General features: G+C 52.9%; 1 protein-coding gene across 1 annotated transcript; it reads right to left on the reverse strand.

Moving 5' to 3' along the window:
- Nucleotides 1-1474: 1474 nt before the first annotated feature.
- On the reverse strand, nt 1475-27998 carry CUL4A (cullin 4A). The gene is made up of 19 exons (XM_043477577.1): nt 27760-27998; nt 27078-27193; nt 19021-19124; nt 18166-18235; nt 17103-17176; nt 16001-16163; nt 15645-15734; nt 14564-14646; nt 12872-12939; nt 12396-12514; nt 10635-10827; nt 9354-9458; nt 9003-9113; nt 8843-8928; nt 8179-8286; nt 6945-7058; nt 6269-6547; nt 4393-4545; nt 1475-2919 (listed from the first exon to the last, which is right to left on the reverse strand). The coding sequence occupies exons 1-19, from the start codon at nt 27911-27913 to the stop codon at nt 2824-2826; spliced, it is 2286 nt and encodes a 761-aa protein (XP_043333512.1). The 5' UTR covers nt 27914-27998; the 3' UTR covers nt 1475-2823.

Here is a 27998-nt window from a genome sequence, read left to right on the forward strand (position 1 = left end):
GCTCGGTTAGGGGCCCTGGGCTCCCTGGGGTGGGCCGACCCACACCTCCCAGGGCGGGGTGTGGCTGGTGGCCTCATTCTGTTTTTTGTCAACAATTCATGATTAATTTTAATTACAGATGCTGTTTTGACAAAAAAATTCAGGAGGTATGAAAGGGTGTGCAGTCAACAGGTTCCCTTGGCTCTGCAAGTCCACCATGGGGTACAGCTGCTGTTACACACACGTGACTACACATGCACACACACACACACACACACACACGTGCAGGGGCGCTCTGCCCCCTCCACGGCCCTCCCAGCACAGTGGCTGTGACATCCGCTCCATCACGTCTGGACCCCGTCCAGGGGACACAGCACCACACTCCTCTGCATCCTGTCAAAGGACATTCAGGACTTTTTTCTGAAAATGCTGTTCCGGCATCGGAACTCCCTCCCCGCAAGTGTCAGGGTGTCGTGGGGATGTGGATTTTGGTGGGTCAGAGACACGGGCATCTTGGAACACTGTGCTGGTCAGTTTCCTTGAGGGACCATCACCCTGGCGGCTGCGGGCCAAGCACCGGAGCCCAGGGGCAGCACGGTCACTCAGCGGTCCTCCTCCTGACCCATCCGGTCTGACCTCCAGCTCTGACCCCGTTTCGGCCCCCTCCCACCCCCCAGACCAGCCCCTGCGTACCCTGCGGCCCCGCCCCGCCCCCAGGACCAGCCCCTGCGCACCCTGCGGCCCCGCCCCGCCCCCCAGACCAGCCCCTGCGCACCCTGCGGCCCAGCAGCGCCTGCTTCCCAGCCCCTCCTGGTTCACCATCACACCTGGCTGGCTTGTAGTCCTGTGCACACCAAACTATTCAGCACTGCCTTAGTTTTACTCCCAAATTTGTCAGTTTTTACTTAAAAGCTTTTCCCCATGTAGATTTTTAAGAATGCCATTTACCTTTGTTTTTTAAAACAGAGATCTTATAAGTCATTAGATTTTTTTCCACTCCAAATAAGACGCACTTCAGATTTTCTTCCATATCCAGTTTCTTTACTGCTGTAACTTGGGAATCACCGTATCTTTTTAAAAAAAAAAAACATTATTTGCTGCCTGCGGTCTTTGTTTCAGCAATGTGAACTCTCTGTTGCGGCATGCAGAATCTAGATCTTAGCAAGGACTGAACCAGGGCCCCTGTGTCGGGAGTCTCAGCCTCTGGCCCCACCCTGGGACGTCCCACAGTGTCTGTTTTAAAGGGGACACCTTCCTCGAGTTTAGGAGGTTTTCTGCCTGTCTTTCCCTTCTCAATCGTTTCCTCCTGTGTGTCTCACGTCACTGACCCTTAAGTACAATAAGACAGGACCAGACATGGGGCATCACGTGGGCAAGACTGAGGTCCAGGCGGAAGCGCCAGGTGCTGCCTCACTGTCCTGGAGGGGACTTTAGGGGCTGAAGGGCGGGGAGCAGTATGTTGGGTGCATACCAGTTTTATTAATGTGATTTTAAGGCCAATTGAAACTACTTTTATTCAGAGTAAGTCTACATTAAGTTACAGTATCAACAATTGAGAGACATCGAACTTAAAGTCTAAGAAGCAGAAGCTACTGGTCTCTGATTGACCATGTGTGATAAACTCACAACTGAAAATTTACAAAGAGAAAAGAGGACACGCAAAGAGGGAGGGTTTTCATCTGGAAACCCATGAGATGTCATATTTTAAAGACGCATGTTTCAAAAAGGGAGAATCTTTTAATAATTTAGCACAAAAATCAAATGATATAAACTTGGTATATTCCAGAAAATATTGCTTTCAACACTTACACCATGATCAAAATTCCTTTGGTAGCTTTTAATCAAAACGAAACATGCTATTATGTAAAATATAAAGTACTTTTAAATGTTCTCACAAAAGTATCTTTGTTGTGGTTCCCACACGAACCAGCGTCCGCTGCGTGGCTCCCTTATGCACGCGCGTGACGGCAGGTGCCCATGAGGCCACCTCTGCGCCGCGCTGGTCTCCTCGAGGCGCTGACGTGGTCGCGTGGAGGACAGCTACCGCCCAGGGCCGCGAAAAGAGAACCAGACTTGACTGTCGCCATCGTACAAACGCGCAGTTAGAACAGGGCACATAGCAGCCGCCCCCGGGCTGAGAACAGGGGCTGCCAGGCGCAGCCTTGGGACGGCACACACACACACACACACACACACACACACACACACACGCACGGCTCCCGCCAACCCCCCACAGAGAAAGTTCACAAGCAACGCGGCAGAAGCGAAACAGAGACAGGGACGGGCTCGCAGCGTCACACGCGCCAGGGCGACCTCCTCTCCACGGAGCGAGGCCTCGCGAGGAGCCTCGTCCAGAAACCAGGCCTCAAGGTTAAAACTTGGTGCAAAGGAACGAACAGAAGCTACTATGCAGGCTGCATGAGTCATCAGCTGTGGCGCTACAGGTTCTCCCTCGCGCTCACCAGTCAGGGGCCCGTTCTGGGCCCAAGAGCTTGTGTCCGAGCACACGGTGGTCCTGCAGCGGCAGGAGGCAGCACGCAGGGTCTCACACCTGCACACGCGCGCGCACACACACACACAGAACATCAGCTTCTGCACAAGAACACTGCTTACAAAGGAGACTGCCTGCCTACCCAGCCTCAGCCACTCTGCGGAGCCCTGGAAATCATCAAACGCCTAAAGGAACAGGAGGAAGAACTGGAGGGAAGACACACGCCACCTGCGAGTCCCAGAGCCCGGAAAGTGGTCCAAGGACGCCCGCCCATGCAGCCCGCAGTGGCGACCCGGGCGCCGCGGAGCGGGCTTCTCCCTGAAGGGGCGCTGTGTCTCCCGGGCGGGCGGGCCTCAGGCCACGTAGTGGTACTGGTTTGGGCTGTCCTTGTCCCTCTCCATGTAGTCCCTGTCTATGAGAGACTCAATCCGCTTCTTCAGATCTCCAGGCTGGAAAAGAACAGCAGGGGCCTGTCAGAGGGCGTCTGGCTCACCTTGAGGGAGTGGGTCAGGGCGCACGTCTGAGGCATGTGGGTCACGTGATCAGGGCGCATGCCTGAGGCATGCGGGTCACGGGGCACGTCTGAAGTACATGGGTCACATGATCAGGGCACATGTCTGAAGCACATGTGGTCACGTGATCAGGGCGCACGTCTGAAGCACGTGGGTCACGTGATCAGGGCGCAGGTCTGAAACATGTGGGTCAAGTGATCAGGGCGCATGTCTGAAACATGTGGGTCAAGTGATCAGGGCGCATGCCTGAGGCATGTGGGTCAGGACGCCGTCTGAAGCACGTGGGTCACGTGATCAGGGCACACGCCTGAGGCATGTGGGTCACGGCGCATGTCTGAAGTACATGGGTCACGTGATCAGGGCGCACGTCTGAAGCACGTGGGTCACGTGATCAGGGCGCAGGTCTGAAGCACTGTGGTCACGTGATCAGGGCGCACGTCTGAAGCACGTGGGTCACATGATCAGGGCACACGTCTGAGGCACGTGGGTCACGTGATCAGGGCGCATGTCTGAAGCACATGGGTCACGTGATCAGGGCACACATGAGGCACGTGGGGCATGTGGGTAGGGCTCACGTCTGAGGCACACGGGTCACGTGATCAGGGCACATGTCTGAGGCATGTGGTCACGTGATCAGGGCACATGGCTGAGGCATGTGGGTCACGTGATCAGGGCACACGTCTATACACATCTGTGCAGGACCAGAAGCTCACGACAGGACGACTCGGACAAAAGCTCCCTGCTTCAAAGACAATGTCAACATCGTAGCGCGAGCAGATGTCTTCCAAGCAGGGCAGCTGTCAGGGGCCCCTGAGCCTGCAGAGTGTCCTGTGAGGAGACTGCGCCCCACGCTGTGCGCTCATCACTGGGAGACACTACACTCACCCCAGTGGACGCTGTCCCCCTGCGAGAAGGGGAGGCCTGGCCCTCAGGGCGCAGCTCTCTACCCCGACAGCTGCAGGCCTTGCCCTGTGCCTCTGCTGAACGTCCAGGTCTCTGGTGCAGGGGGCCCTGACCCCCTCCCACCCACCCTGGGCCTGTGGAACCTGGGGGAACACACAGCCCCAATGGCCCGTCCAGCGTCCGTCCACTGCCTGGTCCTCCTGAGCTCGACACCACAGTCACAGAACCTCCCTGCTGCCCACCGGGAGCCCTCAGACGCCGGCACTAGGGAAACACGCCCGAGGCAGAGAGCCTGGGGCTGGGACCACGGTGGGAGGAGGGGAGGGCAGCTGCAGTCACCAAGGAACCGGGGGAAGCTGCTCGCTCTCGGCACTCAGAGGAAGGTCTCTGTGGCAAGTGACCAGCGACAGCAGGGGACAGACGGCCGACTCTAGAGGCCCTGAGACCCGGACGTGTGGTGCCAAGGGTGTGCAAACGCGGTGACTTGACAAGCCGACGCCTGCTTACCTTGACTGGGAACTTGAGCTGATTGTACAGCTCAGAAACGAGCAGGTTGTGGCCCAGCGTCTTCCTCATCTTCATGATCCTGACAATGGCAGCGTCGATCTGGTACTGCCGGTCCTGGAACACGCGCTCCGTGGTGCTCACCTGCTCCTCCACCTGTGGGAGAGGGCCCGCTGCCTGACTCAGCGCTGGCACCGCCTCTGTGGGGGCTGCCAAGCTCCAGGCAGAAGGCAGGCCAGACTGCGGGGGGACCCCTGTTCTGTTCTGCGGCTTGGTTCCAGTGAAACCACTGAACTTCAGCACCAAAATCAGTGAATTTATAGGAATAGTGACATCAATTAAAAGACTTCACGTGCTGGCTTTGAAACAGAACTTGAAAAACAGAAACGAGAAACTGCCCGGTAATACGTGACCCTGATTTCTAACAAAAGTGACAGTTCTAGTAGGTTGTCAGAGAACCCATTCAGGTTTTAAAATAGGAAGGGTGGCTGGAATGCTTTCTTGATGCTAAGGTAACTTCTAACACAGAGAAATATTTCAGAGGAAAATTGAAACAGACGACTGGAACAATACAAGTAAACGTTCTTTAAAATGTGGGTCAGAGGAAGATCTTCGTTAAGCTGACCCTCAAGGCAGAAACTGCAGAGGAACAGACTGAACCTCCCACTGTACTCACGTGGGAAGGACCCTCTCAGAACGACAGAACCACCCACCACCAGTCCCCTCAGCATAAACAGAACATCCCTGCAAGTCAGAGGTGGGATATTACAATAAATGTACCAAGGACTCGAGTTCAAGCAATTAATTAAAAAAACAAAAAAGCACCAGCGGTGACCCACGAAAGAGCAGGGGCAGGACCAGTGAAGCACTGCAGGTGCGTGGCCGAGAGCTGGACGCCGGCACTTCCTCTCCAGTCTCAGCCCCGTGGTGCTGTTACGCCCACGTTAGAAGATGAAGAACTGAGCATTGGGACAGCCACCTAATTTGTATGAGCTTCTAAATGGCATAAAGATGCTCAGGGGACTCAAAGCAAGTGGCACTAACTTGGCCATGAACCACCCGTGTGCTCCCCAGCGGGGAGGGTGCAGGCAGGGGGGGAGGTCAGGGCCCCCAGGAGCTGGAGACTGGTGCGCGCTCATGTCAGCAAAGCTCCTGTCCTCTGACCCAGCGAGTCCAGGGTGAGGAGCTGAGACTCGAGAGAGCCAAGCCAGGGGCCGAGAGCATGAGTGCGGCTGGGTGGGGCCCCTCAGCTGAAGGATGGACCAGGTCCGAGGCACCACCAGGCTCTGCAGAGGGGCTCCATGCTCTCGGATTCAAGTCACACGATGTGTGACTCTGCACATGTAAAAACCAAGTCCTGACCTGGGAGGAGGCCCGCGCAGTCAGAGCTGGAGCTCCCTCTGGACGGAGCGCCTTCTGACAAGGCCACGGTGCCCGCCTGCTGGATCACAGCCCTGGGGTGCGAGAGCTCCTGCAGTAGGGTGCCTGAGGGCAGCGGCCTGGAGCCTGCCTGGGCCCATGACCCTGGGGAGCCTGATCAAAGGTACAGACGCTCGGCCTGGACACAGAACCCAGCGGCGGGGCCTAGAGAACGGCCGGGGGTGGGCACAGCTGCTAGGACAGGTCACCAGGTGTGGAACGAGGCACTCCATACGCGGACACAGGTGGGCTACAAAGACCTCATCTAGGACATGTTTGTGTGGACAGCAAGTTAACCGTTAGACACATGTCCTTCTGAGTTTCACTCCTATCCTGAGTATAAAAGTAGTAACAGTTACGCTAAAGCATCTCACAGACATGAGTGTGTAATGAGGGTCGAAAGTTCCTATAGACCTACGATCCCCTGTGAGCGGGGAAAGCGGAGGAAGCGGATACGTACCGTCTCCTTCATCTGAATCTGATTGATCTTTATCCGAAAGAGCTTGTGCTTGAACTCTGCGTTGAAGAGGAACTTGTCTCCATCTTCCACCTCCTTCCCTTTGGGACTCTTGAGGAGGACGCGGGCTTTGCCACAGGCCAGGGACTGCAGCGTCCTCCGCAATTCGCTGTCCTCTATGCCAGTGGCCATCTTGATGTCCTCGAAGCTGAAGCCGTCCCCTTCGTTGAACATGAGCAGCACCAGCGTCTGGAACAGGGACACCTGGAACTCCTTCTTTCCCTGAAAGAGAAGGAGCCACGCAAGTGTGTCTGCCAGCCCGTGAACGCCTGAGACAGTACTGACTAGTCACCAGGTGAGGAGACACCCTCACGAGCCTGTGTGCGGCGTGCTGAGACGGAACTGACTAGTCACCAAGTGAGGAGACGTCCTGACGAGCCTGTGTGTGGGCGTGTTGACAGTACTAACTAATCACCAGGTGAGAAGACATCACTAATTTTATTGATTAAAATATTAGCCCTTTGATCACTTCATTTTACCAACTTCAAAAAGCCAGTGTTGAGTTATATTGAATAATCCCTCCCTTTCTTTCTTTGCTATCAAAGTCTACTGGCAATTTAAAAACATCTTTTCATAAACGTGCTTCAAAAACATAAAAAGTGACAGACACAGGACTTGCCTCCTTGAACTCGGCTTTCAGCACCGCGTGGCCCAGCGTCGTCTGCCACTGAAGCTTCCGCCCACTGTGTTTCCCCAGATAAAATGTCTTGAACACTTCCTGTAGCTTGATCATCTGTCAGCAGAGGAAAGCGAGTGTGATCATGCTGAACACGCTTACTCTGCCACGACCGACGGCTCAGTGCCCAAGTTCCCAGGACACCGCTGGGCTGGACGAGGCCTGCTGCGCGTGCTGACAGCTGCCCACCAGCACGCGGCCCCGTGCTGCCACCATTTCAACAACTCCTTCCAGGGCGGGTGGGGCCTCCACCTCCCTCCCGAAGCCCCGCAGGCTTCCTCGGCCCCTCCCGCAGCCTCTGCGCCCAGGAGCGTCTGTGGTCTTGTCCGGTTGCGCTGCAGCTCCTCTTGCCCCAGGGGAGGCCCTGGGACTCTGGCCTGTCCCTGCCACCCCTCCAGGCCTGACTAGTCCTGCAGCGCATGCATGCGCAGGCACAGCCCGGGTGGAGGGAGGTGGGGGGAGTGTCAACCAGCAGTGGCAGACGGGGCGTGGAGGTTTTCTGGGGAAGAGCGTCTACTTGCAGGGTCACACCAGCCCCAGGAGCGTGAGAGTGCTGGGTGGAGTGTGGGGAGGGGCGCAGAACCATCCCATCGCGTGGGGAGACATGGGAGGGGGCGCCAAGTCTGGGACAGCTGTGATGGTCCTGGCGTGGGGGACTGGAGACACAGGCCGGAGGCTGAGAGGGAGGGAGCTGGGGCTTCCGGGGAACATGTGCATTCAGGGCACAGGGCAGAGGAAAAGGAGGGGAAGACGTGACAGAGACTGACTAGGGGGCCAGAAACAGGAGATTCCAGGAGACTCTGCTCCGGGAACAGGAAGGGTGGATCTGGGCCCTGGGCCCACACCGGCAGACACACCCCATCCCCCTCAGAGGGCCCGTGTCAGCCACACACACACCACCCCTGCCCTCTCAGGCCCTGGCTCTGGTGTGACGGGTGGGAGCATCAGCCCGACGAGGAAGCCCGAGGCTCCCACGCGGGAGCTTTTAAAGCCAGGGCCTTCATTGGCAGGCAACCGGCGGCCAGAGACAAGGAGTGTCCACTGTGAACGCTGCTCCCAGAGATGACACAGATGGCCAGGGTTTTCGGCGCGCGTGTGATTTCAACACTCCCCGAGGTGTGTGGGGCCCTGGAGCACTCGTGTGTGAGCGCTGGGCGGCAGGTTCTCGAGCGCTCACCTCTGGGGTCAGATGCACCTCCATGGGTGTGTATGTTGGCCAGTAGCCCATGGTCAGTATGTTCACGGTCAGGTCTATGGAGCCCGGGTCACTCTGATTCTGCATGTACTGCAAACACAAGAAACCGAGACAGATGGTCACCTTAGACTACCACCCAAAAGAATCACTCTTAAAAAACGAGTGATCCTGTTTCCAAACTACAGTTTACCTTGTGTTTTCATTTGTTTGAGACCCTGGAACATGGTCCACTGAAGCCACACACTCTGTTCTAAAGTCACTGGGAATGTTCTTCTTTAGTTTTGTCCCAAATATGGGTCATTAAACACATTTAAGCCAGAGTTTCAAGTGCACTTTTAGGAATTCTTTTTCTTTTTTTTCCAACTGTGTCACACAGCTGGCAGGACCCTAGTTCCCAGACCGGGGGTTGAACCTGGGCCCTCGGCAGTGGAAGCCTGGGGTCCTAACCACTGCACTGACAGGGAATCCCCAGGGGTTACATTTCTTTTTCATTTTGAAGTGTTTTGAACATGTGAAATGTTAACAGTGTAATTTTTAAAGACGAGGATTTTACATAGTTCACATACTTATGTACATGATCATTTCACAGAATTTAAAATAGTGTATTTTTTAAAAAGCTGTTTCATTTGAAAAGAACACAACTTGCCTGCTTGAAATGAACCATGATGTCCTTGGAGAGCTCCATGTCCTTGAACATGCCCTCCAGCTTGCTGGTGAAGGCGGCCCCACACTCTGGACAAAGCGGGAGGCGGGTGAGCATTGGGAGGCCCCGCGCAGGGGTGCTCACCCCACCCCCGGATGCTTACCGTGTTTCAGCTTCGACAGCATAGATTTCTCAGCGTCGACAGAGGCACTTTTCCCAACCAGGAGTCTTTTCGCTAAATCTTTTTTGTAAAATGCTTCAAACACGTCTTTACCTATTTATAAGCAAGCAAGAACCAGGTAAGACATTTGACAGTTACCGTGAAAATGTTCAGCTCAGCAGCTGACTCAGCCCAAGAGGCGGCCACACGTGCGTGTGAGCCAGCTCTTCCCGCTGAATCCCCACAAACACCCTCGCTCCGTCCACAGCAGCCGCCACCCCGTCCTCTGTCGACGGGGCGGGGAGGAGACAGGCTGGCCAGGAGCTGCAGATGTGTGCCAGGAGACCAGCTCACCGTGGATGAACCGGAACAGGATCATGACCTTGTCCAGCATCCTCTCCAGCTCCTCGTCCGTCGCCTCCTTATTCCCTGCTCTCAGTTTTGAGTCTACGTGCTTTGCTGTAGGAGATGAAATTATTTGAAAAATAAGCATTCACTATACAATACATATTCTAAATACAAAAAGGAAGATCTTTAATTTCTGTAAGAAAAAACTGAACATAACACTTGGAACTTTCCCAAAATGACATTATTATGTAATAAACAGGCAAACACCTGCTGTTCTAAGATCTGTGCTTTCAAGGCACCCTAGAACACACTCTGTGGTCCCACACTGGGGCTTCCTGGCACAGGGCTGCTCCAAAAACTGGAGCAGCCCACCAGCAGGATGTGCTGAGACACGCGGCCAAGGCTTCCTTACATGGAAGCACTCCTCTCGGGGATGACCCCGTATTGACAGAGTGGCTCTGCCTGCCCTCCTGCTGTTGACGCACAGGCTGCCTCGACCTGCCCGAAGGGAGAATCCACGCTCCCGAGGGTCTGAATGTGTCTTTAGAGAAACCACAGTCTGTAAGGTGGCACAAAGGCCAAATCAAACAGGTGCATTTGAATGTCTCCTCCTGTTGCTCTTCTTAGCTCTTCCCCTTATCGTTCTTTTTTCTGAACATCGCAAACGTACACACTTGTATTGTGACCTCCACTTTCCCACTAGGTACCTTCAACAGCCCACACCAGAACTCAGTCCTGCCCGCTGCCTCTGAACAATTCCAAAAAAACTGCCTCACTGATGAGACTCCATGAATCCTGAGTATATTTTGATGTTATCATGAAATAAGTATACAAAGGGATCATTTAAAAGAGATGCCAATCAATCCCACCACATTTAATACTGACTGGAGGATACAAGGTTGGGACTGAACAGACATCTCCTGTCCCGCGCTGTCAAGAGGTCAACAGTTACCCTCCCAATGTTCCTTCCTACACGACAAACCCAGGCCAGTTTCTGAGCAGGAAGAGCTCTGGAGCTGGGGGCCATGCAAACTAGGACACATCTGCTCGTCTCTTCCTTCTCTTGTGATGTCAGGCTCCATCTCATCACAAAACCACGAACACATGCTCCCTAGTGGAAACACCACGTGCTCACATACAGATTTAACACACACATGAGCACACGTTGGTGTCTGGTTGTTGGAAAGGCGGTCCTTTTAAGCCCCATTCCCGTCCTCCCCATGAGGCGCCTGAACTTCTGGGAAAACCTCTGCTTAAGCTGTGCTTTATCGTTCACGTGTTCCCTACCGATCAGCTCTGCAGGCTTATTGGGCCTCTTGTTGATGAACGTCTCAAAGGACTCCTTCATCAGGTTGATGAACCTCTCGTTCCGCTGGAAGCACACGTCGATCACGTGGTCCACGCGGTCCTTGAAGTCCAGCAGGTCCTGCACCATGTCCTTGTCTTTCTCAGGGTTGATGACAATCGTCGTCCCGAAAGTCTGCAGAGACACCAAGTCAGCGGCAGGGCCCTGGCACAACAGCTTTTCTCCTGCCATCAAACACTCGTGATGGTTTAACAAATCGATCACTTCCAATATTAAATGCTAAATCATTTCAGAAGTTTCATAAATTTAGTCCACATTCTAAAAATTAAGTAGGTATGCAACTAAGCTTTAAGGTTACAATTCCGCTTCTGAAAGAACTTTTTCTTACAAATCCCTCAGACATAAATTAATCCTCTTAATCTGTCACACCTGTCTGGGCTTCCTGACTACAGTTCCTTCTCTTTCACTCCTAACTGTGCTTTAGACTCTGGTTTTTAGCCTGCATTTTTATTTAAGAAATGCTACGTAAACATCACTAAAAGTCTGTATGACAGTAACAGCTGGCTACTTGACGACACAAACTACTGGCTTTCACAGGACACGCAAGGAGCTCCACATCACAGGTACGCATGGGGGCAGACTATGGTGGAAAGGCTGAGGTGAAGCCGCACAGAGGCTCCTGGAGGGGGGCCTGGCACGACCTGCAGGAGTGGGGGGCACCGTGTCACGCTCATCCTCAGCGGATAGCGGGGCAAGTGTTCACGATTCAATGTCTCCTGCCCAGGCTGGACGCTGCAAAGGTGCCCGCCTGTGTCAGGACCTGTGCCCGTTCTTTGGGGACCCCTGGGCAGCAGAACCCTCAACCTCCTAGGCCTTTCCTGGCAGAAAGTCCAGTGCTGACCAGGCCTGAGTTGCTTATGCCTCTCAGCTCAATACAGTGGCACAAGCTCTTGGCGGTATGTGTGCGTGTACAAACTTTCCACAGTCCTGACTGTTTCCTCCATCTTTCTTACTGAGTTGAATCTCCTTCTTGATGGGTACAGAGCCGCAGGCAGCAAGAAGAGCGAGCGTGTGCCTCGTGCACCCAGCCTGGTTCCCCGATGCTGACACACGGGACCCAACCGAGCAGCAGCACAACCAGGACCCTGGCCCTGACAGTTCACCCGTCGTCTCGTCCAGATGGGTCACAAGTCCACCTACAACTCACCAACTGTGCACCACCTGAGGCCAGCACCAAGATGAATAGGCCAGCACCACACAGATCACTCCTGTTGCCTTTTTATAACCAAAACATGCATAAATCCTGGATTTCTAGGAAACAAAGCAGCATGACCCTACCCAGACACACCAAAATGTGTAACAGTTCCTGCTGAGCCAAGCATGAAATCATGTTTCAACAGCAGATTCACAAAAACAACCTTTTGAAAATCACAACTATAGAACTCCGCTAGTACTTATGCTGACAACAAATGGCCAAACAGCAACTTTAAGAACGTTTACACCTGGATGCTATTTATCCCCAAGACCATGTGCACGGGGGGCCCAGGAGGCGATGGGCACGTCCAGCCAGGCCCCCTGACCGTGAAGGAGCAGAGGCAGCTCTGGCCCGGGCCCGGGGGGCCACTCCCCCACCCCCGACCATGAAGGAGCGGAGGCAGCTCTGGGGCCCGGGCCCGGGGGGCCACTCCCCGCCCCCGACCGTGAAGGAGCGGAGGCAGCTCTGGCCCGGGGCCCGCACACACCTTGATGTAGTCGCTCCAGTGCTGCAGCAGCGCCTGCTGGCCGCCCCGCACGCGGCTGAACAGCTGGTACATCTGCGTGAGGTCTGGCACCCGGTTCTCGTCCAGCAGGTGGTCCAGCCCTGAGACCACACGGCAGCGTCAGCTCTGGCGGCAGGCGGACACGGGCCCCACAGCCGTCCGCCGCGTGCCTACGCTCCCAGTCAGCCAGGCCTGAGCACAGCCAGGCTGCCTGCCGCCAGAGGCTGGGGTCTTCCAGCCCCGAGAGGACCGCCGGGACTCTGGCCTGAGCCGCCTGGCTCCCCGCCAGCCCCCGACGCAGCTGGTACCCAGGCCCCTCGGGCTGAGGGCCACCACCCTCGCTGGCTCACACTGACTGCGTCACAGCGAACGGCCCCACGCTGCCACAGCGCCGCACCAACTCTCTCCCTGAGTGCGGGACAAGCGGTCAGAGCACACACGCAAGGTGGGAGGCCTACCTTTCTGCAGAATTGCTGTTAAATGTTCTCCTAAGAGCTGCTTCTCCACACAGGCGATCAGCGGTTTCCTGGGTGGGGGGAGCGGGGAGCACAAGGAGCCTGTCAACCAGGAGTGACGGGACCACGCCAGTGCCGACTGCCTCGGGCCCCCACGTCCAGGGAGGAGGGCGGCAGCGACGGGGCGCCCGAGCACGCTCCGGCCAGCTGCACTCCAGTCCCTGGGACTCCTGGACCGCTGCCCTCAGTCCCGCTCCGCTGGGCCCCACAGACCCCCCGCCACCTCCAGCTGCCCCTCTGCCCTCAGTTCAGCCTGCGTCCTCCCAGGATCACACATCAAAACCCGACTCCTTACAGAGGCTGGGAATGTCACAGGCAACAGAGAACCTGACAACCTGGAGACGGCCACGTGGGGTTGTCCCCTGCACAAGGGGACATGGCACCCTTCGGGGTCCAGGCCTCTGCTCGCTGAGCGCTGCTCTCAGAGATCAGAGCCCTGCTGCACTCTCAGGACTTACTAACCTTGGGCCCACTCGAGGGACTTCTCCCTGCACCTCACGTGACCCTCACGGCAGCCCCAGACGGACAGAGGCCGGCAGCCATGTGGGCCCCAGGCACGGAGGGCTCAGCATCTGAGCTGTGCCCGTGCCCTGGAGAGGGGGCATGCGGCCCGGGGCGCATTTATTTATCGGCCTTCTGCCTCTGCTGTCTCTGAAAATCACCTTTTACTCTGTGACCTTTGAGTCATCTGATACTGCAGAAGCCACCTCAGTGCTCCTCAAAACCCCACCCCAGGGAACCACCCTTCTCTCCGAGTCCTCTGCTTAGCCCGAGGTCACTCCTCACTGAGACGGGCGGGGGGGCTCTCTGCGGCACCTGCACATGGGCGTGTGAGCCCGCAGGAGGGCGTGAAGGCGCAGCCGCGGGGCCCAGCACCAGGGGCTGCAGGCTGGGGCGTCCCACCAGACGCAGCCTTCTGTCTCCCTGCACCCCCAACCCCCGCGGTCCCCACGGCACCTCCAGCTACGCGTCTGGGGACAGCCCGCTTCTGCTCCAGCCCCGTTCTCTCGAGATGACACACTGCCCCTTCCTTTCATCGCCCCCGCGCCCCCACGAGCCACCACAACCCACACAGTTTAGCACTTTCCCTCTTAAAAACATCTCTTTTTCATCTCCCACATCTCTGCTCTGACCTCCCTTGCTTGACTAAACATTACGTGCCTGACACAGACACTCAAAAAAGTTCCCCTTGAACTTCTCCTTAGATACTCATCGGTTTAGAGAAAAAAATTAGATGAAAAAAGAAAATAACCGGACTGAGTAGCAAAATAATCACAGCTCTATCAGTACATCAGATGTCCAACCAAAGTTTACAACCAAAACTGCCTGCATTCAGTGATACACCATTAACACTTCTATAAATTACAGATTCATAACATAAATTAAAAATGGTAAAAAGACACCAAGTATCTCTGCCCGAATCACTCCTTTGGACAGGAACTCAACACAGGCCACTTAGTCAGTGTGACTTACGACTATTGAATAATCACAAGTAATAAGCAAACTGCTCGAGGAGCAAAAATATGTCCAGGGTCAGAGAGCAGCGAGTGAGTCTGTGAGACGTCCCGTGTGTTGAGGAGTGGAGGGGACATTGTCCCCAGGAGGCCCCTAGATGGAGCCCAGAGCTGTACTCACTGTGTGCTGTGATCTAGGTATGTGATCACGCGGTCTGCCTCCTCCTCCAAGCGCTTACTCACATGGTCAAGATACTCTGGAACCTTCCAGAAAGAACATTTAAATACATCAGCAACAAAACACATTCTTCATGTGACCCAAGAAGTTCAAACATTGCTTTAGTAAAAGAAAAAGCAGAATTGCATGCAAGCCAAACGGGAACACTGACTGACGGGAGTGGGGAAGGGAGGCAAGGCCTGGGACAGGTCACGGCACCTGGGTCCACGCAAGGTGCAGCCAGCGAACACCAACCACACGCTTTCTCCAGGGGCCCAGAGTGGCCGCAGGGGCTCTCAAACCACACCCTGAGTTTCTGGGGGCGAAGGGTGTCCATGCTGCCACCTGCCTGCACGGCAGGGGCCCGGTGATAGGGTCCCTGAGGCCCTGGCCCAAGGCGGTGGCCAGGCTGCCCTGCGACATCAACTGCCCCCGCCTGAGCTGGCCCCGGGGCCTGCCTCTGGGCTGGGCTCTAACACCCGAGAAACCAGCTAGCGAGGCATCGGCATTCTATTACCACCACCTGGCATCCCCCACAGCTTTTAGGGTCATTTTATTCAGTGTCTCACACAGATGAAAATTTTTAATGTATCAGGTTTATCTTTCATAGCTAAGCATTATCTTTAGAGAATCCCCTGGTGGTCCAGTGGTTACGACGCCACGCTTCCACTGCAAGGGGCACAGTTCAATCCCTGGTCTGGAAACTAAGATCCCTCAAACTGCCGAGCACAGGCACCCCTCCCCGCAACACACACACACACACAAAATTATCTTTTATCATCTTGTTTCAGCTTGAGCTCCTTATGTAAATCAGAAGCTGCTTTTCTGGCTTTCTTAATGGGGGGATGGCAATGGAAAAGTTTCTAAAATAGGGGGAAAAAACCCTCAAAATACTAAGAAAGAATCTCATTACTGGGAATTGAAACTAGATTAGATTTTCAGTAGAATGTTTGCATGTGTGAAAAGACAGATGCTTAGAAATCACACTTGGATACACATCTATGAAAACAAAGTAAGGCACTTTAGAAACGTCTCGGCGACTCACCTCTCTTTCTTGCATTAACCTTTGGCCTTCTGCAGCATATAAACAATTCGTTTCTTCCAAAAATTTCAGTTCAAATGAGTCTTTATATACCTAAAAAACGAGCAGTTACTGGCCAATTACAGCGAAGAAACCTCTCATCCTGAAGGCTGACCCCTTGGCGAGGGCGGCTGGCTGCACTGCCATGTCCCTGCTTGAGGGTGGCTCCCTCCCCGGCCTGGATGCAGGGCTAGCCTGAGTGGTTACCCTCCTAGAGGGAAAACACTCCCTATTTTCAGCCAACGCTTTAACGACATGGGTGTCCACTGAGGTCTGACCTGGTTTGGCGGGGGGGGGGGGGGGTCGGCAGCCGGGCCCACCTGGAGGTCGGACAGCATGCCCAGAAGGCTCCGCAGCAGGCTCCGGTCCACCGCCTCGCCGCTCCGCTCCCGCTCCACCAGCAGCAGGATGCCGTCGATGGTTTTCGTCTGGACCATTTTATCACTGATGATGTGGTTTCTAAACAGCTCTAACCCCATGTCCCTGCACAAACAGAAAAAACTAGATGTGTTAGGTTCACTCTTTACAAATTTTGGGTGAAGCTCCAGACACACTTACTTGCTAACTCACTAGTGCATGTGTCAACTTTTTAAAAAAAATTTTCCTTTTTGACAGTCTGGCACGCCTTGCTCTTCTTTTGTCACCCAGGCGGTCTGTTTCCTGTGTGAGCCAGTGGTGCCCCCGCCCTGCCCGGGGCCCTGGGGTCTCCTGTCCTCAGTGTTCCCCGAGCCCGTGCCCCAGCTGCTCCGTCTGTCTGTGCCACGGGACCACAGAGCAAGGGTGCCCGTCCTCAGCTCGCTGCCCGAGGACTCAGGAGGAAGTCTGGCCATGGCTGCAGGCGTCCTCTTCTGGAAGCTGAGATCTTGGCTCAGGCTCCAGCAGCTCACACTCAGCCAGCAGGGTGTGCCCTCACCCCCTCCGCCCTCCGACGCCCACAAGCTGCGTGTCCCGGGCACAGCACGCAAATCAGGACTGACCACCCGTGTGGATGGAGGCCAGGAGGGCCGCGGGGACCAGCTCCGACACAGGCTGAGCTGCTCGGGCCCGAGGCCAGGAGGCACTGAGCGGGGACCTGGGCGATGGGGTCACAGGGTCCCGGCTCACGGGGCCCCTCAAAGGCCCGCGTGAGGAGCAGGTGGAAGCCGGGCCCCCGCACTCAGCTGATCAGCAGAGCACCGGGGGGCGGCGTGGCACGGACCGTGTGCCTGGCCCCCCCAGAGCAGAGTGAATGGTGGAGACTCTGTGCCTGCTGGCCCGTCCCGAGATTCCATCACCTGCAGGAGAACACGCGGGACTGCCAGCCGCCAGCTCGGCGGCCACCCCCCAGGGACCGACGCCCTGGGCTGAGGTTCACCAGGGGGCCCGGCGGGCGCGGAGGACAGACAGTCAGGCACACGTGGCAGCCGCAGCGCAGACACTCACCAGATGGAGGGCAGCGTGGAGTTCTGGAGCACGTACGTGCGGTCCAGGAACAGGAAGATGCTCCGGATCATGATCTGGGGGCAGAGGGCTGGGTCAGCCCACCCCAGGCCTCTGGGCAGTCATGCCGCTGTCGCAGGTCTAACACGGCTGCCTCACCAAGACCCTCAGGGCTGACGCCCCTGAATTTAATTGTTCCCCTTGGTGCTGGCTTTTCCTCTTTAATCCAGAAAATATGACTGGACGGATTTCACAGCACTCGGCCTCTGAGACACGTGTGATCTCAGTCCCTTCCTCACTGACGTGCTCAGTCTCCTGAGCGTGGGCTCAAGCATTCCTTCCTGGCACGTGGGCATGTGGCTCTGCAGGTTCAGGGGGTGTGGAGGGCCCAGGACTCTCCTCTCAGGGAGCTCCCCAGACTCTGTCGAGAAGCTTTGCTCACAGAAGTAAACAGAACCTTCCTGACGGATGTTCGCCTGTTTTTACGACTCAAGCGGAGCTTGGCCCGGAAGAGACTCTCTTGTTGCCGCCTACTCACCCCCGTGAGGAAACAGAAGCGCTCAGCCCACCTGGGAGAGCTACTGATACTACCTCTGCTCTCCCTCGCCTCTCAGCCAGGTCACCCTGAAAACTCACATACATAAAGTCAAATCAGAATCTATATCCACTAAGTCTAAGCCTGGCTGTCTCTAGGTGCTGGGAAGCCCTGGGATTCGGGCTTGATTCTCAGGCACAAACTGAGGCCAAGGGAAACTTCAGAGGCTCACCAGGAGTCACAGGCCTGGGGCCACCTGCGTGTGGTCTGAAGGACCCGAACAGGACAGGCCCCCAGCCCCGCCCACGGCCCGCCTGCCTTCCCCGAGGGTGAGAAGAGGGGCGAGGCCACGCACTGTGAGAAAGTCACCCAGCTGGATGAGCAGCGGGCATCACCCTCAGCTGCCCAAACCCCCTTCGGCCCGGCAGAGCCAGAGGCTGGAGAGGAGGCCCGAGGGGACCAGTGCACCGAGCCGGCAGAGGGAGGAGGCACCCGCGACACTCGCATCGCAGAGGCCGTCGGCAAGCTTACCATCTGTCTGCAGTGATCCTGCCAGCACGTGTTAATCTTCTTGAGAAACAACACACTGTCTAGTGAGTCTGTGCAGACCTGCTAAGGAAGCTTCAGAAACATCGGCAGATTTATTGCAATTTTTACCCCTTAATTGCAGCTCTCTTCACCACAGACTACTGCATGCTATTTAGTACTCAGAGTACTGAAAGACGGGAAGCTCAGAAGCCACAAACGTGGTTTCTCAGTCCCCACGCCCCTGCCTGGGATGCACCTGCCTGCACTCACCTACCCCATCCCTTCGAGCCCACCTTGTTCCCTTCCCTCCCCTGCCAGGGTCCTGCCCCAGGCTCTGCAGACACTGTCCCAGAGGGAGGAAGTGGGTCTGCTGACAACAGCAAAGGTCCAGGATGGTTTCAGCCAGCGAGGCCCTAAGCTGAAAACCACTGAGCCACCCCCAACCTGCAGACTGTGAGTGGACAGGCAAGGGTTGGTTCATTTTGCCAAGTTTGTGGAAACTGGTTATAAATCACAGAAAACTAACAAGAGTTTTAAGAACAAGAATAAAAAATAGCAGAACTCTAAGATATTTTTCAGAATGTTTCCTAAATACTTCAAACCAGACTTAATAAATGGACACTCTCACTTTAATCAGATCAGCAAAGAAGTTTAAATGGTAAAAAAATTCCACTTCAAAAAAATCTGTTTTGTAGGGTTGTATGATATAAATGCAAGGTTTTGTTTCCATAAATAAAAGAAAATTTTAAAAGCTTTTGTTTTGATATTAAGGATATTCATTCATTCTTTATTCTATTAATGTTCAGTTTCAAAATATTTAGGTAATGAATAGGAATCGCCCAAATCAAACAAGGATATTCTCTGAACTGGAGGATCTGTGCTTGGACATGGCCCTCGCAGGCCTGGCGCAGTTGCTGGTAGAGCGTCGGGGACACTTTGTGGGAACAAAGGTTTTCAACAGCCTGAAGACAAAAGGAATAATGAGTCATTCACTATGAATGAGAAACTTGTTCTTTAAAAAAGTGTATTTGCATAAACCGCTATAATCCTAACAGAAAGGCGCTCCTTCAACACTTACACAGTCTACAATACACCATCACAGTGATTCAGGGCCATCACTGTTGGAACACCAGAGACCAGCAAAGAGTGGCCCACAACAGCAGGGACCCAGAACACGGACACGACTGCGCCCCGATGCCCGCCTGAGGACGGGGGCCCCGAGGGGGTGCGTCCAGGCCGGGCCTCTCCAGATCCCCCCCAGGCTCCCTGCTCGGCAGCCTCTGACCCTGGCCGCACTCCACTCACGCGAAGACCAAACTGGGCCTGAGCCCACGGGCCCGTCTGCGGTGGGGCTGCAGGGAGGAGTGAGCTGACCCTGAGGATCACAATGTGAAACCAGGCCCGGAAACACCTGCTCCAGACCCTGAGACCACCCCATGGCAGGGGAGGGGACAGGAGATCCAGGCCCCTTCAGGCTCCCGAGTAGGTGACGGTCCAAAAGCTCAAGGACCAAGGTCCCGAGGGCGGGGTGACGCTTAAACTTGTCTTAAATTAATGAAGAAACAAGTGTTTGGGGTGGAAACAATTTTCAAAAAATATTATCAATCCACATCAAAGAATACTTGTATATTCTTACCAGTTCTAATAAAATTTTCTTTCAAATCTCATGTACAAGATCAGCACCTGACCCAATCCAAATATGAAATACTATGAAGAGAAATGCAGTGTTTCTACTGCCTATTTCTGAGCTATTTAAAAAAGTATGCGGGATATACAGAACGGACACATTTTAGAATCTTTACTCAAATGTAAGGGCAACTTACGTTTTTATAGCTATAAAGAAAATAATTATGTAAAGAAATACATAACATATAAAACACATGCATACTTATAAAGTTCAAAAGAGAACATGAAATAATGGTAATAAGAAAACAAGAATACCTTTCCCTTACATTCTGTGTTAATGAGAACAAGGCGTTCCCATCCACATTTTCTTTCTATATCCTTTACCTCCTTTCTCAAAACTTAATGGTTTTATAATTCAGCCCAAGACCAACTGTCCTTTTCCCACTTAAAATAAAAAGGGGGATACTGTCCTAATAAAGACTTTTGTTCCAGTAGGTAGTCATTACAAATATAATTATTACAAAGTAAGTTTTTACTATAATACATGAAGAAAACATATTTTCTTTGGTAAAAATCAAGATAAGCTCAGTGGCGCATGTCCTTCAAAGAAGAACATCTTTTTTTTTTTTCATTTATTTTTATTAGTTGGAGGCTAATTACTTTACAATATTGTAGTGGTTTTTGTCATACACTGACATGAATCAGCCATGAAAGAAGAACATCTTAATCAGAGGCATTTTCTGAACGCTCCAGTTCCTGGAGCAGGTGTCAGTGTCCCCAGGACAACCTTTTCCCGGCTGTGAGCTTCCTGGTGAGTTCTGGAACCAGCTCCCCTTCGTGTGCCCCACACGGCACGTGCTCACTATTGACATCAGGTCCACTGAGACTGTTTTTAACTCGGAATCTGGAGCGCGCTTAAAGCCACGAGCCAAGCCCCGGGGCACCAGGCAGGCCTTTGCTGAGTCACTGCTGGCGTCTTCGTGTTACAGCCGCCCTGTCACCTGCTCTCCCCCTGCGGGGAGGGGGGCGGCGGGGCAGGGACGCCACAGGCCCTTCTCCCCAGAACTAGATCGGGAGGTTTAGTCACACTTAGAGATTCAGAAGTCCCTCTCAGGGTGCATGAGGCCCCCGTGGGGCCATGTGGGCAGCACAGGGGTCTTAGGGGATGCAGCGCCCGGAGGGGGTGAGCAGGACCCGGGTCCCATGGGCAGCAGACCCGTGTGGTTTGGTGTTTCCTCGGCCAGCCTCGCGGCCAGCAGCCTCCCAGCCCCGCCTCCCTCTCCACAGTCCCACACCCGCTTTGCACAGGCTTATCTGTGTCAGGACAGACAGTGTCCCAGCAAAACACTGACCCTGAGAGAGCGCCTCCCACGTCTAGGAGCAAAACAGCCTCGAGGGGGAAAAGTGAAAAACAAACACCGCCCTCCGAGCCCGGGGGAAACCACACCCCTGACCATTCCACAGACAGACCGGCCAGGGCCCTGCCCTCGGCCTCGGCTGTGGGGCCGGGCTGCCTCCTCCAGCAGCCCCGGCCCCGGGCACCCAACTGGGTGCCAGGTGTGTCTAAACGCCACAAGCCCACCGCACGGGAGGAGCCCCCACCTGGATGCTGTCCCCCCAGGTTCCCGCCCACGAGAAACCAGTGAAGAGCAGTGCAAAAATGAAACAAGGACTTGGGCCTGAGCATGTGGCGAAGTCCAAGGGTGACAGGATGCCCACCCTCCCAGCCCCAGTCCCAAGTCTGGACATGATTCCCTCATACAGAGGGCTGACTTCCAGGAGGGACCAAGCTGCTGAATTACAGAATCCTTCCTGTTAAGCCTAAGACAGCTGAACTTGAACATTATGTTTCTGAATAACTTATGCACTGAATTCACTCTAATTTACACTCTCCAACAGGCCATCAAATAAAGCGTCCACCTGTCTCCCATCTCCTGGGCTCCCTTGATTTACCAAATCCACCTGGTGGATGCATCAGCACCCGAGTCCACCCCATGCTCCTTCCCCAAGCTCACCAGGTACAGGGGTCATGGAGACATTCACCCCAGGACTCAGCACCAGCAGCAAGGCCTTCTCAAGTGCAAGGTCCCCACGACAGGTCTGAGTCTGAGCATCAGAGCCAGTCTGAGACCCACACGGATCAGACTTGAGGCTGCAGGGGGAGGGGGACGAAGACCGACGCCCCGGGAGCCAGCGGGCGGCAGATGCAAACTCTAATACTTAGGATGGGTGAGCAACAAGGGCCGCTGTGGAGCACAGGGAGCCGCAGCCGAGCTCCTGGGATAGACCACAAGTGAAAAAACAGTAAAAAAAAAAAAAAAAAAAAGAATATATATGTCAAATGCATATATATAAGAATATATACGTAAAATATAAGAACGTAGGTAAAACTGACTCACTGCACTGTACTGCAGAGATTGGCATAGAACTGTAAGTCAACAAAACTTCAGTTTTTAAAAAAGTCAAAAGCAAAACAAAAATCTAGTCTGAAATCAACACACAGCCTTCCCCTGAAACACTTCTTGAAAATGTTCAGGTTCCTGTGGTTTCACTGAGCTGACGGGTAGGACTAAGACATAGACACCCAGATACACTTTCTTCAGTGAGCTGGGATTTCACACCTTAATTCAGAAAAGATCTATGCATTCAAAAATCTCCTCCTCCTCGCATTATGGGAGGAAAATGACTGAGTGGTATGTGGATCTACTGGTTCATCATCATGATCAGAATATCCCTTTCCAGCAAACAAAAATGAAGCGAGAAACGGCAGATGGGCTGAAGTTGCCCTCGGCCTCCACAGGCCTGGCTGCCTGCAAGGGAGATGCTAGACCCATTTTGGGGAAACTGGCCAACATCAAAACAAGAGGTCCTCCCTCCAACATCCCAAAAACCTCCTCAAACAGAACCAACCTTGCAAGCTCTGGTGAGGACTGTTACTCGAACAGAAGACTCTGGCAAAGTGCGTCCCACCCCCCACAGGAGAAGCTGGGGCTCTATGCTGAGGCCCCAGGGCAAGCACTGTTCCTGCCGCTGGAGGCCAGGATAACCTCCCCGTCAGGTCACCTACTCTCCCCCCCAACCTGCACCACGGGACCTGAGCGGCTCACTCTGCAGACACACACCACTCCGAAGTTCTGAGCGGCCAGGCGCCTGCCCATGCACCTGCCTCCAAAGGCCAGCCACTGGCCCCGACAGGCCCTCCAGAGACGCCCCCCGGGAGGAGTGGGGCCACTGTGGGGGGAAGCACCCTGAGCCTCAAGGTCCCAAGACACAACACCAGGACACCTGGAAACACCATTTGTGATAATATCCAAGGTAACCACGATGAAACACATCCTGGGTAAAAGTACAGCTAAGAAAACGCTGAGCAATTGATACCAGTCAAATCTCCAGGAAAAGAGCAATCACGAGCCCTAGCTGAAAGACGTAATATTTTACTAAATTAAAAGCCCCTAAGTTTGGGCATGTGGTGGGACACTTGCTTCTGGCCCAGACACAGCAAAGGAACAAGCCTCACTCTGCTACTGAAATAATATACAAAACCGCAGTTTCCAAAGCACCACACACTGGGTTCTGAGAGGCAGTGACCTCGGCAGACAGAAGACAGATAAGCACTGACCCCTTGGGCGTCCAGCGTCCAGGCTGCAGAGCGGACGCCCTGAGCTGAGGACTCAGGAAGGTCCTGCGTTGGCAGCGGGGCAGTTAGTCCTGGACAAAGCCCTGCTCTAGTACTGCCTGGCACACCTTAAAGGCAACAGTCTAAAAGGTCAAACTGACTCCAAATAATTTAACCAAGTTAGGAACAAAACTCAAGAATATTCACAGAAACATAAAAGCATCTAGCACACAAGTCAAAACCCACAATGTCTGGCATCCAGTCAGAGCTACCACTCAGGCAAAACGGGAGGAAAACAACGCCAGTGGAGAGAAAAATCAACCACGCCACGCAGCCCGGAATGGAGACGTGGCAGATCAGGACGCAGAAGAGCTATGACTATGTCCACACGTCAAAAAAGCTAACTAGAGACAGAGAAGATACAAAAAAGATTCAAACTGAACACCTAGAGAGGAAAACAATGCAGGGTTGAAGATTACACCAGATGACATTAACGGCAGATTAGACACCGCAGAAGAAGAATGAACTGAAAGAAGTGGACAAACTGACTAGCTTCATATCCACTAAGGAAATCTGTAGTTGAAAATCCTTCCACCAAGAAAGCCAAGATGGCTTCCCTGGGGAATTCTCTCACACCTTTAGAGAGAAATAATACCAACTCTATACAAAGTCTTCCAGAAAATGAAAAGAAGAGAATATTTCCAATTCACTTTTTGAGGCCACCATTACTGTGTCACCAAAACCAGACACGGACATTACATGAAAATAATACATCAACATCCTCTGTGATCACAGGTACAAAAATTAACAAATGATTGGCAGACTGAATCTAACACATTAAAAAAAAAAAAAAATACTCATGACCAAGCAAGATTTATCCCAAAATGAAAGACCAGTCTAAGATTTGAAAAATCAATCAATGTAATTAGCAAACAACAAAAAAAGAAAAATGAGACGACCACCTCGACAGTCACAGAAGAATTTATCAAATTCCAACATGTATTTCTGATAAAAATGCTCAGCAAAATAGGAACAGAGAGGAACTTCCTTAAATTGATAATGCGTATTCTGGAAAAACCCACAGCTAGCATCGCATGATGTTAAATGATGAAAGACTAAAAGCTTTCTTTCCTAAGACTGGGAACAAAACAAGTGTACCTGCTCTTTACATTTCTATTAACCATCAGAGGCTCTAAGCAGTGTAATCAGGCAAGAAAAGGAAATAAAAGGAATGCAGATTAGAAAGGGAGAAGTGAAGTTACTTCTATTCACAGGCAATGTGACTGTATAGAAAATCCAAAGGCATCTACAAAAAAAGCTACCAGCAAAAAGTGCAATCAGCAAGACACAGTACAGAAGATCAATGTATAAAATCATTTGTATTTATATGTACTATCAAGAAATTAAAATTTCTACCACGTTTCCTGACACCATAAAAACATGAACCGCTTTGGGGATGAACCTCACAAGGCCCGTGCAGTGGAACTACAGACACTGCTGAGACGGAGCAAAGCGAGTGGCCCCTGGTGGCCGGCTGGGCCGGCGCTGTCGAGGCACAGCTCTCCCCACGCTCCCCTAGTGCTCCACAGAGTCCCACCTAAAATCCTGGAGCACTTTTCTGAGAAACTGGCAAACAAATTCTAAAACCCATACGGAAATACAACGGACCTAGAACAGCCAAAACAAGTTTATCCTAAAAAGGATAAAGCTGGAGGGTCAATGCTCCAGACTTTGAGACTTAGGGCTCTCATACGGACAATTTCTGATGAAGGAACAAAGCAGCTCGCTGGAGGAAGTTCAGATGCCTGGACCGAGTGGACATCCACAGGGAGGACAATGAGCCTGGATTTACACCTCACAAGAGACACAACCACTCACCTGCAAACAGGTAATACACCTAAATGTGAAACTGAAAACCCTGAAATGTCCACAAGGAAATAAAACAGAGAATCTATACCACCTCAGACTTCTCAGACACTACCAGCACAATCCATAAAAGACCAAACTGATGCCAAGACTTCATCAAAATCTAAAACTTATGCTCTCTGAAAGCCATAGTTAAGAGAATCAAAAGGCAAGTTGTAAACTGGGAGAACATAAGTGCAAGGCAAATATCTGGAATACGATATGTACCTAGAATACATAACAACCCCAAACACTTGATGGTAAGAAAATAAACAAGACCATGAAAAATAAGCAGATGTGAACACACACTTCAGTAAAGCAGGTATGAGGAATGGCAATGGGCACAAGAAAAAAATACTTCATGTCATTAGGGAATTGCAAATTAAAACCAAGGTGAAATGCTACTACATACCAAACTAGAACAGCAAAAATTAAAGACTGACAATACCAGACATTGGCATGGACATGGAGCACCTTAAACTCTCACACGCCACTGACAGACAAAATCATGATGCCACTTTGAAAAAGCTATGAAACGTCTTATGAAACCCAGACGTTCATTAACTCAGGATAACCAACCGTGGTACCCAGCGTACTCAGCGACAAAGAAACCAGTTACTGTCAAAAGGCCCACACCAAATGCAGAAGCACTGCCCTAAGCGAAAGGAGCCAGGTACAAGAGGCTGCAAGAGGCACGGTTCCGTTTAGATGAGGTTCTAGAAACGGCAGAATGCACTGACAGACAACAAATCAGGGACTGCCAAGGACTGGGAGTGAGGCGGGATGGCTGGCTGCACAGTGGCCTCCGGGCACCGTCTGTGGTGACGGAATGTTCTACAAGTGGACACATCTGTTAAAACCTACTCAAGGACACATTCCATACCTTAATAAAAGTGGTTAAAACACACAACAGACTTAAACTTGAGACAAAGAAGGCACACATGTTTCTCAAACTGTCATCAGCAGTCTTCTTTGGGTGGTAGGAATTGAGGGGATTTTCATTTTCTTCAATGTACTTTTTCTAGTTTCCATAACTTTTATAATGTAATTGCTTATGTAAACATGAAAGGTTTTACTTATTTATTTATTTACAATTATCAAACTTTAAACTCTTTATGTCACACTGGGGAGCAGCCAATTAATGATGCTGTTGTAGTTTCCGGTGAGCAGCAAAGGGACTCAGCCACACACATACATGTACCCATTCTCCCCCAAACCCTCCTAGGAAAAAAGTTTAAATGCAAGTCTCTTAATAGAGAAGCTATATATTAATAGAAATGCTATTCTATTACCTAAAACGTAGATAAGAGTTTCATATATAACATAATGGATAATAATTTGCTGCATATTTGGAAAATGTTAAAAGTCCTATGGCTCTTAGAAACACATTTCTCTCCCACAAATGAGTTAAATTTAAATGCCTTTCAACAGCTTAAGGCTGAAAATGAAATAAAAATACCACAACCACCAAAAACAGAAAACATTCCTTGACTTGGGACAGGATGCCACAGAACTCCTACTGTTCCTGTTGGAGGCAAATACTAGGATTCTATTACCTCCTTACTTATTGTCTCTGAAAAACACTGAGGACCACAAAATCCATGGCAGCGTCACGTTTCACCGGAGCTGGATTATCGTGCTATTTAGACAACTATAAAAAAAGTCAGGTAAGTGGGAAACAGGAGGCCAGCACCCTAAGAAAAGGGAACCTTTCCATCTCAGTGAGCTTTCTATAAAGCTCTGCTTTTAGCCACCTGTGGATGCTTACCTGATAGAGCTCTTCCAGGTTATAGCGGATGGAGGTACTACTTTGTATGGCTTTCACTGCTTCATGAAGCTTCTGCCAGGTGTCCTGAGTGTAGTTATCAGGCAATTTAGGTCTGTCTGTAAGGGCAGACAGAGTCAGTAGGTAACAGCACCCATGCCAACAATCACACGTCTTTAAAAAACCATTCTACAAAAAAAGTACGTCAGAGACACACAGCTAAGGAACGCAGGACATTGTTTTCCCAGCACAACGTATCGTGTTTATAAATCTCTCGGGTTACAGACTCTGCAACCATCCCACCTTCGTTTTGCTAAGTAAACACATCTAATACTGATGATCAGTGTAAGTGCATGTAGAAGACATAAAAATCTTAGTGTTCTTTTACTTAACGAGTGGATTTCCCAAACGGGAGGACGAGGAATAATTACACTCTACTCAACACTGAAAGTTGCCCGAAACTGCCCCCAGTTGGGAGGACGCTGAGACGTGAGCTCCTGACGGGCCAGAGGCGCCTGCTTGGGGGCCGCGACGCCGCAGGGCCGGGGCGAGCAGAGGGGGTGACCACGCCCGCCCCTCCGAGAGCTCCGGTCCCGCCGTGCCCGGCCCGACCCAACCGGGCGGCCGCAGGGCGCGGGGCGGCGGCCGAGGGCGCCCCCGGCCCGCCCGCCGGCCCCGCACCCACCTCGGAAATTCTTGATCACGAGCTTCTTGGAGCCGCCGGCGCCGCCGGGCTTGGCGGTGACGGCGGCCGCGGCGAGGGACGCGGGCTTGGTGAGGCCGTTGGTGTGTCCGACGAGCGCCGAGAAGCTGCCCTTCCGGGGGGTCTCGTCAGCCATGGCCGCGGCCTCCGCCCGCCCGCCGCCCGCCCCGGCCCGGCCTCCGCCCCGGCCTCCCTCGGCCCCGGCCTCCCTCGGCCGCGCT

This window comes from Cervus canadensis, chromosome 9 (genome assembly GCF_019320065.1).
Source record: "Cervus canadensis isolate Bull #8, Minnesota chromosome 9, ASM1932006v1, whole genome shotgun sequence".
NCBI lineage: Eukaryota > Metazoa > Chordata > Mammalia > Artiodactyla > Cervidae > Cervus > Cervus canadensis.

Excerpts from the sequence above, each read along its gene's own strand:
- CUL4A (XM_043477577.1), bottom strand. The coding sequence starts at position 27,913 with ATGGCTGACGAGACCCCCCGGAAGGGCAGCTTCTCGGCGCTCGTCGGA. Across the intron at positions 14,647-15,644 it reads GGTTAATGCAAGAAAGAGAG|GTTCCAGAGTATCTTGACCA; the intron begins GTGAGTCGCCGA and ends TCTTTCTGGAAG. Across the intron at positions 9,459-10,634 it reads TAAGCCTGCAGAGCTGATCG|CAAAGCACGTAGACTCAAAA; the intron begins GTAGGGAACACG and ends CATCTCCTACAG.